Here is a 17,980-nt window from a genome sequence, read left to right on the forward strand (position 1 = left end):
AATGCTCATTCTAGACCCTCATCTAGATAGAGATAAACTCTCCTTGAGCCTTATCTTTATCTAAACTGAGATCCTCTCCCGTTCTAAGACTCTTGCACCTTATTCACATATCTCGGATTCCGGTATCTCCGAAGATAACCTTAGCCTATCCGAGATCATCTCGACAGCGTGACCAAGCCACGTTGCAACTCGACTGACATTTCAGTGTCACCTTAGCCATGTGTTGTCATTCACAAAATACTCTCCCCACATAATGAAACAATTAATATATTGATAGTAAAACAAAAAAAAGGTCTTAAACAACAAACGTCACCACCTGGAGCATTCACACTTGAAACAAAGACTTATAGGGCATCCTATAATGACTTCCACGAAAAAAAATAATATTTGTAGTATTTGTAACGTGCAAACAAAGACTTATGGGAATATCAATAATTCAATATCAAAATCATCATAGTATGTTGGTTGGTTACTTCTTGGAAAGAGTCCTATGGTTGCCATCAAAGAAATAAACAAAAGCAATTTGCCTAATAATTGTTTTCAAATATTATAATAAAATAAATAAATAAATAAATAAAAATAGATTTTATTGTAATAAGCATTTACTCTTGCATTGCCATAGATCACTAAACCTCAGTTGACTTGGAGCATTACGAATTCTCAGTTTTAAAACTCAGTTCACCTCACCATTTCCTCTTAATTATCCCTTCAAACACAAAGCCTACTGCTGCAAACAAGACTTTTCCGGGGGACTTATGCCCTCCACACTTGAAGCAAATCTCTCTTCGAATCTTAAAAATATGCAAGGGATTGCCGCTTGCAATTGTAGCGATAAGTGGTGTTTTGGCTACAAAGGACAAGAGCAGAATAGATGAATGAGAAATGCTTTATCGCAATGTTTGTGCTGAATTAGCGAGCAATGATAAATAAGAGAGTATGAAAAAAGTAATATCTCTCAATTACAATGATCTGCCTTATTATCAAAAGATTTGACATGAAATAATAAAATTTTGGAATATGAAAGATAATCTAGCTTTGTAGTATGAAATGAGACCTAATTTATTAATATGATGGAGTTTTGTAATATGAAATGTCATGCAGTTTTGGAATATAAAATAGGACCTAATTTATTAATATGATAAATACTATGAGAAAAAATTGTAAATGAAATTTGTTTGTATAACATTTTTTAACTTTATTATTTTATTTAGCATTTTCTCCATCCTAAATATTTGTCCATATATTATTTGCCTATTTAGTGCAGCTTATTAAATTTATTAGTCTGTGTAATATTGCTTTTAAGACTTACATGAATCCCTTCAAAAGAAGAGAGAATAGAAATTAAAAGTATTCTTTCCCAACTTTTTAATAATTAGATCTTTTAATTTATTTAAATTATTTTAATTTTATAAATTATTCACTTACACAAATTATCAAAATTTAACATTAAAAAATATATATAAATAACACTCATAAAGTGCACCAAACAAGACCAAGGAAACCACTTAAACCACAAACATCCCCTCATGGAGCATTCCCGCTCCAAACAAAGACTTAGCATCTTGCAGTGACCGGAAATTCGAATATCCATTTAAAAAAAATTACTGTATATTATATATTCTTAATTAAGTTTTTTTTTTTTTAAATTATGACTAATTTTTTTTGTTTAGTTATGATATTATTTTAGTTATGATTTATAATTTTTTTAATTATATCTCATTTTTTTTATTTAGTTGTGATATTTTTTTAATTATAATTTAAAAAATTAAAGTTATATTATCTTTCCTTTTAAATATATATGCATATAATGAACATTGAAGGGTGTTCATTTCCCAGCAGTGACTTTCACGAAAAAAACAAAGGTTACACGCAATCAAAGACTTTAACATTATCAATTTATCCATCTCTGTTTTCACAAAAAATAAAATAAAATAAAAAATGGCTAATTTGATAGCTACCATAAATTTACTCCTGCATTGGCACACATATCATATGACTCAAACCTCAGTTGAGTTTTTGAGCATTACAAATTCCCGGTTTTGAAACTCAATTCAGAAAACCATTTCCTCCTAATTATCCCCTCAAACACAAAGCCTACTACTGCCAACAAACACACACAAAACAGAAAATGGCTGAAACTGCAGTGTTCCATCTTCTAGCCAGCTTTGCACCCTTCCTTCAGGGAGAGGTGAATTTGTTGGGTGGAGTTCGGGAAGCAATGGAAGACATCAAAGATGAATTCGAGCGCATGTCGGCTTTCCTTAGAGTTGCTGATGCTACGGAAGAAAGGGACCCCGAACTGAAAGTTTGGGTCAAACAAGTTCGAGATACTGCTTATGACACTGAATATGTTCTTGACAAATTCAAGCTTCACCTTGCACAACATCACGGCGATGGATTTGGTGGTTTCCTTCGTAAGTCTTTCCACTTTGCCAAGACTTTAATAGCTCGCCACCAAATTGCTTCTGAAATACAAAGAATCAAGTCGAGGGTCATCAATATTTCCGAGGGACATAAAAGATACCATGATAAATATGGTATACTACAGCAAGGCTCAAGGTCCAATGTTGTTAAGAATTCATGGTATGACTATCGTGGCGATGCACTTCTACTCGAAGAAGCAAAGCTAGTGGGCATTGAAAAGCCCAAAAGACAACTGATGGAGTGGCTAGTCGAGGGGGACTTGTTAGGATCAAAGACACCCAGAAAATTATCTCACACACACAGAGAACACAATATTTACGTGGTTCGGCCCAATGCCTACATCCACGGACAGAAATGAGAATTATCACTAAAATGGAGCAAAAATACAATTACAGAGGAGGAGATAAAACTCACTCAACTCACAGCTCTCACACTCAATTTCTGATGATTTCAACTCTGCCCTCAACCTCTATTTATACACCAAAGAGGGAGAGCCTCATTGGTCACCACCTACCCTCTTCCACTCTCTAGTGGGGTTGGTAGAGTGGGAGAGCCACTTCCATTGGGTGGAGAAAGTGGGTTCTCCAATGGGAGCTCACATGGGATGATCCAACAAATCACCCCCTCAACTCATGTGAGGTGATCCAGTCCACACACTGCTGCTAATCTTGTCACGCCCAAAAGACCAACAGAATCTTCATCTCCTCACTGAGACATTGCATCCCCTGAAAGCTAGAGATAATACACCAGAGATACAAGAGGAGGAGGGAATCCTACATCCTCAACTCAACTCATACCACTCTCTGATTTGGAGAGAGCCTCTGCTCCTATCTCCCTCAGATCTCTTCTACGCTTCCTGTCTCGGATGTCTTCACTTGCTATGCTTGAACTTGCGCAACCAAGATATCTTGACACCCCCTGATTGGATGTCCTGCACCCCCTGCTCGGGATACCCTTGCATTACCGTGCAACTCCTTGCATGATGAACACTGGAGCAACTAGAAAACTTCAGAGTTTGACATATCAACATCCTCAATTTTCCTTGCTCGGAGCTTATTTCTGAACAACCAGCCTTTGCTTTCTGCACTTCAGAACAACTTCCCAGCGATCTCATACGCCCGTTGTCTGTGCTGCAATCCCTGATGTTCGGTTCTGTCTCACTTGTACGTCCGTACTGATGTTTGACAGTTAGCCCTTCTGCCAAGACAACTTCCATCGGTCTGTACAAGTTATCACTATGCAACTCCGTGCATAGTGCTCGCACCCCCTTATTGGAGTGCATTGCAACGCTCACTTTGCGACTCGAGATTGCATCCCTCCTTTCCATGCATCTTTTGAGAGGTTGCAAAATGTCTCTAACACGGAAGCAAAAGAAACTCTCTTCTTCACTGGCATAGTCTCTACAGACTTGGTTTCTTTGCTCTGAACTTTCTTCAAGATTGGCTTCACTGGCTCAGCTCTGTGCACCTTTGAACTGCCTCCTTGCGTTCCCGTGCACCGTTTTCGCCATTCCTGATGAAAGCCTTGCTCAATCATACGCTTTGGTTGCGTATGTTCTCTCTTTGTACCCTTCGACTGGCATTTGACAACACTCATCTTTGTCAAAACTTCTCCTTCCAGTCTGTACAGTTTGTTGCACAATTTGCCTTGCAACATTTCTCTATCACCACTACGTACATGAAGAACCCCGCCACTAGATGAGAAACAATTTCCTTTTAGATCTAGCATACTCAGGGAGATTAGATTCCTCCGTACTCCTGGCACATGTCGGACCTCAGATAAAATTACTTTTCTTCCATCCTTAGTAAGGAATCGCACTGTCCCTATGCCGACAACTCTGTTCACTGTGTTGTTGGCCATCCGGATAATGCTACCGCTGACTCTTCGGTAAGTGGAGAAAAGCTTCCTATCCGCACATATGTGGAACGTACACCCTGAATCCAAAATCCAGCCGGGTGTTTTCAACTCTGACGAGACTGTAAGCATCACCTCTTCATCGTCAGAGGAATGCACTGCAACTGCTGTAGTTGAGGGACCTCCGTGTCCCTTAGCCTTCTCTTTGGCTTGTCTGTCCGCCTTCTTCTCCGGGCAATCTCTTATTACGTGATCCTCTTGATCACAGTAAAAACACCTCCTCGTGTTGTCCTGTCTGGACTGTGAACGCCCTCTGCTTTTACTTCTTCCTCAACCTCTGCCCCTTTCTCTATCTCTGCCTCTACTTTCTGTGACAAGGGCATGAGACTGCTCTCCGTCCATCTCTTTCTTCCTTGCCTCCTCGTTGAATAAGGCGTCTGTGACCATCCCCATGGTCAGCTTCCCTTCGGGTGCAGAATTACTGAGAGAAACCACCAACGTCTCCCAGCTGTCTGGTAAGGAACTGAGTAATAATAATGCTTGCATCTCATCCTCCAACTCCATTTTGATAGATGCAAGCTGGTTCACAAGGCTGTGGAATTCACTGGTGTGTTCAGCAACAGACACACCATTCTTCAGCTTCAGGTTTATAAGCCTTCTCATTATCAAGGCTTTGTTCCGTGCGGTCTTGGACTGGTACATGCCCTCCAATTTCATCCATAGGGCATAGGCGTCTGTCTCTTGGGCAACATGGTGGAACACACTGTGGTCAATCCACTGTCTGATTTGACCGACAGTCTTCCGGTTATTTTTTATCCAGTCCACATCCTTGTCTCCATTTGGTTTGACCCCCTTTAGCGCTATAGGATCAAACAAATCTCTACAATACAGGATGTCCTCCATCCGCGGCTTCCATATCGCATAATTAGAAGCGTTCAACCGAATCATCGGCCCTGAAACTGATGTGGATTCCCCCATCATCTAGAAAATAATCTCTGTTTGAAAAACAGGCTTTGCTGTGAAGTCCGGACTACTCAAATTAGCCGGAAAAGCACTTCGGATTGCCAAAATAAAAACTGCAAATTTTTGAAAGTTTATTTGCAAAATCTGACCGTACGGATGTGTCCGAAATATTCCAAATAGTTTGAAAACACTATTGGCTCACCCAAATCGGACCTCAAATGGCTTAGATCAAGCCAAAACAATTTTAACGGTTCAGATCGGCAGAATCTGGTGCGCCTCAGAAGCACCAGATTTTTCTCCGGTTCGGCTGGCGTCTGGCTGACGTCAGCGGCTCAGTCAGCGGCTCGGTCAGCGGCTCGGGCTCGGTCAACGCGGCTCCGGCTCGAGCGGCTTGGTGCGCGCGCGTGCGGCGCGTGTCACGCGTGAGATCACGCGTCTTCTTCCTTCGTCCGCGCGTGGGGCGCGTGGGTGAGAGTGGGATCACGCGCCGTCTGCCTGATCGGCGCGTGGTGGCGCGTGGCGAGAGTGGGACTCACGCGCCAACTTCCAGGGGCGCGTGAGGGCGCGTCCGGCCTCCGTTGGGTGTGTGCTTTATGTTTCTGGACTCCTCTCGTCGAGCCCTTGCTCCTAGTATGCTCAAAATCTGATTTCGAGCAATACGATTTCTGGGCAGTTTCGAAACAACGCTCTGTTTTTCCGAAAAACGTACAACTTGGCTCTGATACCACTTTGTTAGGATCAAAGACACCCAGAAAATTATCTCACACACACAGAGAACACAATATTTACGTGGTTCGGCCCAATGCCTACATCCACGGACAGAAATGAGAATTATCACTAAAATGGAGCAAAAATACAATTACAGAGGAGGAGATAAAACTCACTCAACTCACAGCTCTCACACTCAATTTCTGATGATTTCAACTCTGCCCTCAACCTCTATTTATACACCAAAGAGGGAGAGCCTCATTGGTCACCACCTACCCTCTTCCACTCTCTAGTGGGGTTGGTAGAGTGGGAGAGCCACTTCCATTGGGTGGAGAAAGTGGGTTCTCCAATGGGAGCTCACATGGGATGATCCAACAGGACTCTGGGTTGAGAGCAGTTTCTGTGGTGGGAATGGGGGGCTTAGGCAAAACCACCCTGGTTAAAAAAGTCTACGATGATGCAACGGTGAAGAAACATTTTGACAGCCATGCTTGGCTCACTGTTTCCGAGTCATTCACGGCTGAGGATCTTCTGAAGGACATGATTCAACAACTCTTTAAAGAAATCATGCAACCAGTCCCTGTTGGAGTTGAAACTATGAGCATCAATAGGCTAAAATGTCTGGCTAATGATTTTCTGCAGCAAAGGAGGTACGTGGTTGTTTTTGATGATGTTTGGAATGTCAATGCTTGGGAGGCTATCAAATATGTGCTGCCTGACAACAATTGTGGTAGCCGTGTCATTCTCACAACTCGTTTCACCCATATAGCTTCTACCTGTTGCGAAACTAATGGTCATGTTTATGACTTGATGCCGTTGTCCCAAGAGGAGTCTTGGACGCTATTTTGCAACAAGACTTTTCGGGGGAACTTATGCCCTCCAAACTTGAAGCAAATTTCTCTTCGAATCTTAAAAAGATGCGAGGGATTGCCGCTTGCAATTGTAGCGATAAGTGGTGTTTTGGCTACGAAGGACTGGAACAGAATAGAAGAATGGGAAATGCTTTATCGCAGCCTTGGTGCTGAATTAGAGGGCAATGACAAACTAGAGAGTATGAAAAAAGCGCTCTTTCTCAGTTACAATGATCTGCCTTATTATTTGAAGATTTGTTTCTTGTACTTGAGCATTTTCCTGGAGGATCAAGAGATATGGTGCGAAGAAGTAATTCGACTTTGGACAGCAGAAGGATTTGTGAATGCTATTGAGGGGAAGACAATAGAAGAAGTTGCAAATGGCCACCTCAATGAGCTATTCAATAGGAGCTTGATTCAAGTGGGATATAGATTTCTAGATGGAAGGCCTTCTCATTTCCACATTCACGACCTGATGCGTGAAATTATTGTTTCAAAGGCAAGAGAGCAAAACATTGTAACAACAATTTGCAGACAGGGCTCAAGGTTGTCGGAGAAGGTCCGCCGCCTATTGATCCGAAGCACCTCGGATAATGTGGAATATAGCAAGTGTTCTTCTCAACTTCGTTCTCTGTTTGTGTGGGGACCGATGCATTCATTGCCTATTGTATCGTTGCGTGAGTTGTTTAGACGTGGTTCGAGGTTGCTAAATGTGTTAGATTTGGAAGGTACTCCATTAGAGACTATACCAAATGAAGTTTTTAAACTGATCCATCTCAGGTACCTTGGCTTGAGGGATACAAATGTGAAGATGGTCCCAAAGTTGATTGGGAAGCTTAAGAACTTGGAGACATTAGATCTAGCAAGAACCTATGTGACTGAGTTGCCTGATGAAATCCTACACCTTCAAAAATTGCGCAATCTCATATCATATCATTTGAAATCAAGAATCATTTATTTTGAATTTGGAGATATGCGTGGCTTTAAAGCTCCATCTCAGATAGGAAGCTTGCAATCACTACAAGTGCTGGTGATGATAGAGGCAGACCAAAGAAGTGAAGGTGGGGTTAGTATAGTGAAAGAGCTGGGGAGGCTAACCCAACTAATGCTGTGTTTGGTTGGGGTTTTTGGGGTGGGATTTGGAAAAGGAATGAGAAATGTAATCCTATTTATGTTTGGTTATAATAAAAACTATATGGGAAAAGAAGGGGGGTGAGAAATAAATAAAGAAATAGGAGACCTTTTAGGACATCAATTCTATTTTATAACCAACACAACCAAACATAGTTGGGATTTAGAATTCTATTAATTCTTTCTCCTTTTCCTTTCATTTCCATTTCCCTTTCAATTTCCCTTCCCAAATCCCCCAACCAAACACAGCGTAAGGGAGTTGGACATTGGGAATTTAAGAAGAGAAGATGGGGTGACTCTGTGCTCTTCCATTGAAAACCTCAGCAATCTTCGCAGATTAGATATAATTTCAACAAAAGAGGATGAGATCCTTGATTTACAATCTTTGTCTCCAGTTCCTCCATTTCTTCGACGATTAAACTTGACCGGACGTTTGGAGAAGTTTCTGCACTGGATACCTTCTCTCCATTGCCTTAATGCATTACATTTGCGGTGGAGCAAGTTAAGGGATGATCCTTTGCAATCCCTACAAGAATTACCCAATTTGGCCGAGCTTTTACTTGAACAGGCATACGAAGGGGAGGGACTGCATTTCAAGGCAGGAGGATTTCAGAGGCTTAAATATTTGCATCTTTATAAATTAAAAGGATTGAGATGGGTGAGAGTGGAGGAGGGAGCAATGCCCCACCTTCAAGATCTAACAATCAGAAATAGTGAATTGATGGAGGAGGTCCCATCAGGCATCGAACATCTAACCAACCTCCAAACGTTTGAGCTTTGTGAAATGTCTGAGAAATTGATTTCAAAGTTAGATCGAGAAGTACAAGATGAGGATTACAGAAACATAGCGCACATTCCTCAAGTTAGAATTTGGTATCGGGAACATGATCAATGGAAAGTAAAGTTTTTATGAAGAGAGAAGAAGAGAAAGGAGAAGAGCTGTCTCTAGATTGCATCAGTGTCATAGTAAATAACCATTTTTTTTTCCCTTTTTGCCATTTTTATTACATATTGTAACGATGATTTATTTTCGTCTTGATGTAGATGATAATTGGCCAGAGTAATTGATTGCACTTTATTTTTACTTATTTAGCTTCAAGAGTAATTGATTGTACTTTATTTTTACTTATTTAGCTTCTATTTGTTTGCTGGGGCGATTCTAAGAGATATATATGTATATATATATATATATATATATTTTCAGGTAGGCATTCAAAAATTTAAATTTTATATATATACTAATTTAGACTTTTCAAATCACATAAAAAAAAAAAAAAATCTAATTAATTGATATAATTATTTCAAAATTTAAAATGTGGATACAAAAACTTTAATATAAATATATTTTGTGTTTATCACTAGTATGATAAAATGAAACATTTTTTTTCTTGTAAAGTCTAATTTCTTCTCTCCCAAAAAAAAAAAAAAAAAGTCTAATTTCTTTATAGTTAATTTGTGCAATAAGTTATAAAATAAAATTTTGAATGGTCAATAAATTGGGAACCAAAATAGGCATAAGATTTAAGATAAGAAACAAAATCCATATAAAGAAAAGGATTAATTACATTCTTCACCTCTCTAGGTTGATACAAAATTTACTTTAGTCTCTATAATTTTAATTTGAACAATTTAATCCTTATACTTTAAGTCTAGTTTCAATTTGGTTCTTTTATCTACATTTTTGTTAATTTTATCTACGTGTACATGTTAGAAAATTAACAAGTGTCTAAAAATTATTAGTTTTAATCTCCGATTTGGACAAAAGAACTAAATTGAAACCTTGTAAAATTAACAAGTGTCCAAAATTGTTAATTTATTTTGTTTACGCGTACACCTTAGAAAATTAAGAAGTATCTCAAAATTATTATTTTAATCTCTACTTTAGATGGAAGAACCAAAGCAAAACCTTAAAATATTGACAAATGTCTCAAAATTATTAATTTTAACATCCAATTTAGATGAAATAACCAAATTAAAACAAGGCTTAAAGTGTATGGGCCAAATTGTGCAAATTAAAATTATAGGTACTAAAGTGAAATTTAAGTCAAACTATAGGGGTAAAAAGTGTAATTAATTCCATATTCTATATTGAATTCTTATTTAAAAATTTATATATACTAGAGAGAATAAACAAAAACAAAAGAAGAATCTATATGTATACACACTTAAACCATATATATATTAGTACAAATTACACTTTTCCCTTTTTATATTTGGTTATTTTCTCACTTTAGTCCTTGAAGTTTGATTTTTCTTACTTTGGCCCTTCATATTTCAAGGTTTTCTCAATTTACTCCTAAAACTAATTTCTGTTTAAAACTAGATATAAAATATCACATTAACTACCACATAACATAAAAATATATTATTATATTAATATTTGAGTTTGTGTCAGAGATGAGTTTTCTATAATAAAATATTTTTATATTCCGTGAATATCAATACGTCATTTTTTTGGACATAAGTTAGTTTTTAGAGTAAATTAGAAAAAATTTAAAACATAAAGAGTCAAATTGAAAAATAAATAAAATTTAAGGGTCCAAAATGAAAAAATAATCAAACATAAAGGAGGCAAAGTGTAATTTACTTATATATTAAGAGCATTAATGTCCACATTTTCTTATTATATTTTATTTATATTCTCATGTATCAACACTCTATTAGTAAGAAAAATTATTCATTCCTTAATTTTGCCCCTCAAATTCTACCATTAATAATGCGGAATTGGGGGTTAAAGATGAGAGAGAGAAATGTGAGACCACTTCACATAAATCTTAGCCACATCATTAAAGGGTGAAATTGAAAAATCTTAATTAAGAGATGTAACACCGTTGATATTACTATTTACAAATAAGGCAATAAATAAATTATTGTAAGAAAAAATGGTAACCATACCATTATTGTTTTAAAAATTCTTGGGTTATGGATTGAATGTTCAATAAAGTAGATTGGAGTGGGTGTTCGACAGAGCCAACTTTGGCAAGAAAGCCGGCAATGCCGTTGCTTTGGAACTCCAAAAAAAAAGATTAAAACAATGGGCCCAAAAATTGATCCATTTAGTATATTCTTAAGTTTGTTAGTTTTTCTAGTTTTTATAAGTGATTAAAGGTGATCTTTTTGACGAAAAGTCACTGTATTCAAATAATCTCTATTTTTTTTTTCTTTAAGAAAATAGTCTTATAAGCAAATTTATAAAGGTGCCAAAAAAACTGGAGTCAAATTTTTTTATGCTAAACAGTTAATAAAAAAAAGTTAAAAAAAAAAAATAGGACTCTTTTTTGATAAATCCTATTTGTAACTGTTTTATTCCATAAAATCCAAACTATTTTTGAATATTCCATTAGGTCCATTAATTGTAAAACGACGAAATAACCCTCCTCCGCCTCTCCCGCGTCTAATTGATTCTGAAAACCCATTCCCATTCCAACTATTCAATCCACAAAATTTTCAAAACAAAAACTGATCGTCGACCCCAGATTCACACCGCCTCACTGTAACCCTAGATTCACATCGCCTCACCATCGTCGTCGTCCACTGTCCACCGTCGACCCCAGATTCCTCTTCATCTCATCGATGCGAAGGTTTACATCGGAAGGAGGGTGCTTCGTCGTTCCAAAATTTCCGTCGGTAGACTGAGTTTATCTCATCGACTGAGTGTGGTCCATACCCACCCACCATGAGGAACAAAAGTAAGCAATACCATTCCACCTTCTGCTTTTCAATCATAATGTGATCACCGATGTAAACATTTACACTGCCCTATAACTGTTGTTGTTTTTGGAATTGATTTTGTAAACATAGATGATGTGAACATTCACATTTGTAACGCCCTCAAAATAATACATAAAACCTATCACTTTAGACATGCATTGATATAAAAGAAACTAACCATTTCTATTCATCAGAGTAGTTCTTACAACAGTATTACATGTTAACAACAAAAGCAAATGCCCTATGGGCATACAGCTTTCCAAGTCAACACTTGGTTACACAAAAGAAGAGTACTAACTCTATACAAAATAAGCCCTTGGCTTGATATACATGTAATACAAACAAAATAAGCAAAAAGAGTCTTCAACTCTCATCATCATCCAAGCTATGTCCTTGGAGGTGGCATATTATCTGTACTTGAAAATAATGTCCCATAAAGGGTGAGCCAACGCCCAGTAGAGATATGCTAAACACAGTATGAGCAATAACTAAGACATTAGCAATTGATAAATGTTCAATTTCCATAAACCAATTCATAACCCATTTCCATTTCATGACCACTGTGTTCACGTTTTATTTCATTTTCCATTTCTTATCAATTTCACAATTTGCATCAACGGCTCAGAACTTGGCCAACCACTTGTATGAGACAGTGACTCATATTAAATGTTTCCCATTTTACAATAGATAAACCTACTACTTGTATCAACATCTCAACAGATAAGCATACAAGCTGTATCCACATCTCAACAGATAAGCATATTAGCTATATCAACACTTCCAAAGATAAGCATATGAGCTGTATCAACACGTTAACTGACAAGCATATGAGCTGTATCAGTGGAGTCCATCCCCTATCTCCTCCCAAACAACATCCGGTTTAGAGGTCCATCCCCTATCTTTCCCTAAACCGTGGAGTACATTCCCTATCTCCTCCCCCACACACAACGTATATACACATAGGTCATATACACAATCAATCAATACATAACGTTAATGTATTCTATCAACCGTTATACTCTATGACATATCCATTTGATTAGTTTTAGTTTGCCTAATCATCATGCATTGTCTACAACAATCAAAACTACCCTCCATCGGTAGCCCAAACAATTATTTCTAAACAGATAATAAAAGCTCCAACAGATAAAATACCAATGTTTTCAAAAGTGAGCGATTAATAAATCCAACTCCACTATTCTACTATATAATGAGCCAATTTCATTATTTCCAACTCAATTCCATATAACCACAATTTTCCCAAATTAATCATACCAATTAATTTATACAACCAATTAGGGTTTTCTACCTCATTTCCCAATATTGACCCAATGGTCTATATATCAACAACCAACAACAATATCATTATTTTGAAACCCACAATACACATTTTAGAATCAAATTAACAAAACCCTCTTTTAACATTTTGAAACCCTAAGTCCCAAAATTACCCAACTTCAACACTTTATCAAAACAACCAAAAATCTATGTCAAAGACCATAAGAGTGAGTAGGAATCCCTACCTCAAATTCGGAGCCCAAGAGAAGAGGATGAAGAAAACCAAAATGCTCCAAACTCCAAGATCCACGGATCAAAACGAAGCCCTCGACGATCAACACAACTTTTACAACGGCCAAAGGGGAGGGAAGCACTCTAACTAGATCAAACTCTAGAGAGAAGGGAGTTTCTAGAGAGAGAAGCTTTCAAATGGCGTTTTGGAAAAGTAAGAGAGAGAGAGAGGAAGTGTAGAAAATGATTAAAAAATGCCCAGCTGCCCTCTGTTATACAACATTCCCACTCGAGCGGAAAACACTACGCTCGAGCATCAAGAACAAAAAACTAGGTCCGCTCGAGCGCAAGAAAGCCCACTCGAGCGCCAAGACACAAGAATAAAGCACATCTGCTCGAGCGCGAAAACCAGTCCGCTCGAGCGTAGATTTTCATCTCCCAGGACTTTTTAGAAAAAGAACTACTCGCTCGAGCTCCAACAAGCCCGCTCGAGCGTAGAAAACACACCTGCAGAAGTTTTTGCAGGGACACGAAATACTGAAAGGGTGTAAACCACGCTCGAGCGCAGAATGACCCACTCGAGCGGACCATACAAAAAATGGGCAACAACAATGGGAGCCAAAGCTCTACCAACCTGTAACAACCAAGCCCAACACAACCTATAACTCAAACAAATGGAATCAAAGGACGACAACAAGGTAGATACAACTATCAACTCCACGGAACCAAAGTCCAGAATACAACGGATACAGAAAGGGAAAACTGGGATCGCCATAACCTTCCCCCCTTAAAGAATTTCGTGCCCAAAATTAAATACAGGTTTTTGAAAAACAAGATTTTCTCAATTCCCAACATTTTTACAATGCGAAATTTAACAATTCGACCCATTACCGGTCTTTCCATCTCTATTCAAGAGGCAATTCACCACATAACTCAATATGTATCAACAACACGCTTTTCCCGAAATTCAATAATTTCTACATACATGTTTCACAATTTTATATCATATTCAACATTCATGATATATCTCCATTTCTACAATACATTGAACATATGCAATGTTATAACAAATTTCCATTAACCAAAACATTCACAATGTTTTACAACTTAAGACATATATAATGCTCTTAAAGTTCAACGATATTACAAAATTACCAATGCATGGTTACACATCAACAAACAAGTCCGGATATTGCTCGTGGACTTCCAACTCACGTTCCCAAGTGGCTTCCTCCACTCCATGATGTTTCCACAAAATCTTTACCAAAGGAATGGTCTTGCCACACAGGACTTGATCCTGCCTATCCAAGACCTGAACCGGTCTCTCTTCATACGAGGCATCCTCATCTACCTCTAAGTCGGTCCAATCTAACACATGGGATGGATCCGGCTCATACTTCCGAAGCATACTCACATGAAACACGTCATGCACTCCGGACAACTGCGGTGGTAAAGCTAAACGATAAGCAACCTCCCCAATCCTCTCAAGGATCTCAAAGGGACCGATAAACCAAGGGGATAACTTCCCACTCTTCCCAAACCTCATCAAACCTCGCTTATGTGATATTTTCAAGAAAACATGATCACCTACCTCAAACGCCAAAGGCCTCCTCCTACGGTCAGCATAACTCTTTTGGCGACTCTGGGCTGTAACAAGCCTCCTACGGATAAGCTCAACTTTCTCTGTCGTCTCCCTAACCAACTCCGGACCCAACAAAGGTGCATCACCGACCTCGGCCCAACACACTGGATACCTACACGGTCGGCCATACAAGGCCTCAAACGGTGCCATACCGATGCTAGACTGAAAACTGTTGTTGTAGGCAAACTCGACCAAGGGCAAGTGTCTTTCCCACATCCCACTAAAGTCAAGGACACAACCTCGAAGCATATCCTCAAGGATCTGAATAGTACGCTCGGACTGCCCGTCAGTCTGAAGATGATAAGCCGTACTAAAGGTCGACTTAGTGCCTAAGGCATTCTGTAAACTCTGCCACAACCTAGCAGTAAAACGAGGATCTCTATCTGAGACGATTGTCACTGGGACCCCGTGCAATCTCACTATGTCCCGAATATACAAGTCGACGAGATGATCTACCGAATCTCTCATGCGCATAGGAATGAAGTGCGCCGACTTAGTCAACCGGTCTACAACCACCCAAATGGCATCACTATCCCGCTGAGTCCGCGAAAGACCTACAACGAAGTCCATAGTGACATGCTCCCACTTCCACTCGGCAATAAGCAAGGGTTGCAACAAACCCGCTGGCCTCTGATGCTCGGCTTTCACTTGCTGGTAAGTAAGACACTTAGACACGAAAACTGCCACATCTCTCTTCATATCCCGCCACCAAAACTGGCGACCCAAATCCCGATACATCTTAGTGCCTCCCGGATGCACCGCAAGGCGTGGATGATGGAACTCTCGAAGTACTTCCTTTCGGCAAGACTCCGGCACAAACAAACGGTCTCGGTATCTCACACTCTGGTCGGGATACACCGTTAAACCCTTCTCAACCTTCCCACTGGAGATCTTCTCTCGGAGGGATTCTACCTCAAGGTCACCTCTCTGTGCCACTAACACTCGGGTCACAAGTGTAGGCTGCGTAACAATGGAAAACAAGGCCGCAGCCTCAACAGATTCGCCCAGAAGCAAATCAAACTCGCCAAGTGCACCCAACATCTCCCATTCTCGGATAGCTATACAAGCTACATCACTAATGGGTTTCCTACTAAGGGCATCGGCCATAACATTGGCCTTTCCCAGGTGATAGTGCAACTCAAAATCATAGTCCTCAATGAACTCCATTCATCTCCTCTGCCTCAAATTCAAGTCTCTCTGTGTAAACAAATATCTCAAACTCTTGTGGTCCGAGAACACCTCGAACCTCTCTCCATAAAGGTAGTGCCTCCAAATCTTCAAGGCGAAGATCACTGCTGCTAACTTTAGGTCGTGTGTAGGGTAATTCTTCTCGTGTATTTTCAACTGACGTGAGCCATAAGCTATCACTTTCCCCTCTTGCATCAACACACCACCCAAACCCTCTCGTGAGGCATCACAATAAACCGTATAACCCAACCCTCTCTCCGGAATAATCAAAACTGGAGCGGTGGTCAATCTAACTTTAAACTCTTGGAACGACTTTTCGCAAGTCTCACTCCACACAAACTTGACCCCTTTCCGCGTCAATCTAGTCAACGGCGAAGCTAGCCTAGAGAAATCTTTCACAAACCGATGGTAATACCCAGCTAATCCCAGAAAACTGCGGATCTCAAACACATTCTTAGGCTGTGCCCAATCTTGCACTGCCTTTACCTTGGATGTATCAACAGACACCCTTTCCCCGAATACCACATGGCCTAAGAATTTGACCTCTCCTAACCAGAACTCACACTTTCCAAACTTGGCATACAGCCTATGGGCTCTAAACAATTCAAGCACCACTCTTAAGTGTTCCTCGTGCTCTTCCTCAGAAGGCGAATAGATAAGAATGTCGTCCACGAAAACGACCACAAATCGATCTAAGAATTCCCGGAAGATCCGGTTTATCAAGTCCATAAAGACTGCTGGTGCATTGGTAAGCCTGAATGGCATTACCAGAAACTCATAATGGCCATACCACGTACGAAATGCCGTCTTAGGAACATCCTCTTCCCTGACCCTCAACTGGTGGTGACCCAATCTCAAGTCTATCTTAGAGAAACAACGGGAACCCTTCAACTGGTCAAACAAATCATCTATACGGGGCATAGGGTACTTATTCTTAACCGTAGCCTGATTCAACTTTCGGTAGTCGATACACAATCTCAAGGCACCATCTTTCTTTTTAACAAAGAGGGCCGGTGCTCCCCACGGCGAAACACTAGGGCGAACAAAGCCCTTATCTAGCAATTCCTGGAGTTGAATCTTCAACTCACTCAACTTGGCTGGGGCAAAACGATAAGGTGCCATAGAAATCGGCGCTGTGCCGGTACTAAATCAATAGAGAACTCTATCTCTCGGTGAGGTGGCAAACTAACGAGATCCTTGGGAAAAACATCCGAATACTCACAAACCACCCTCGGCAATACAATCTGGGTCTCATCACACTCACCACTCATAATGCTAGCAAGTAGACCACTAAGCTTATTCCGCCCTCGCGGATCATACATCGGTGGCAACACACTACCAACCCGATCCCCCAAGAAATGGAAACACTCCCCGCTCAAGGTACATACTGTGACCCGTTGGCGGTAGCAATCGATAACAGCCCGGTATGATGATAGCCAGTCCATACCCAAAATAACATCAAAACCCTTCATGAGCATGACAACAAAAGGAAAAGGAAGCTTATGGTCGGTGACCTCTATATCACAACCTCTACATCCGTGTTTCAAAATCAATTCACCCCCAACAGGTGATACAACACAAATAGGAGATGCTAACAGTGCCAACTCCAACTCCAACACAGATGTGAATGCAGCAGATACAAAAGAATGAGATGCACCCGTATCAATCAATACACTAGCAACCGAGTTGCAAAACAGAAAGGTACCTCTCACTACTGATGGAGCCAGTACTAGGTCCTGCGCGGTAACAGCATACACGCGCCCTGTAGGCCCCTGATCTACCTGCTCACCTTTAGGAGCCAAAGACTGCTGCACTGACTGGGATGACGAAGCTCCCAGATTGGCTCTCGAGGCCTGCACAGACTGAGCTGGCTGATAACTCTCCGTCTGCCTAGAACCAGACGCTCCTGAAGTGGCACTCAACTGTGGGCAATACCTCTTTAGGTGCCCAGGCTGACCACACTGATAGCAAGACAAAGGCTGGCCCCTGCCCTGACTCT

At 40.0% G+C, this 17,980-nt stretch overlaps 1 protein-coding gene across 1 annotated transcript; it reads left to right on the forward strand.

Annotated features, from left to right (window-relative positions):
- The first annotated feature begins 1,919 nt into the window (after positions 1-1,919).
- Positions 1,920-9,019, forward strand: LOC114262725 (disease resistance protein RPM1-like). The gene is made up of 3 exons (XM_082901973.1): positions 1,920-2,664; positions 6,306-7,907; positions 8,187-9,019. The coding sequence occupies exons 1-3, from the start codon at positions 2,129-2,131 to the stop codon at positions 8,842-8,844; spliced, it is 2,796 nt and encodes a 931-aa protein (XP_082758099.1). The 5' UTR covers positions 1,920-2,128; the 3' UTR covers positions 8,845-9,019.
- Positions 9,020-17,980: the final 8,961 nt, after the last annotated feature.

This window comes from Camellia sinensis, chromosome 13, assembly GCF_055761805.1.
Source record: "Camellia sinensis isolate YWXY chromosome 13, ASM5576180v1, whole genome shotgun sequence".
NCBI classification, from domain to species: Eukaryota; Viridiplantae; Streptophyta; class Magnoliopsida; order Ericales; family Theaceae; genus Camellia; species Camellia sinensis.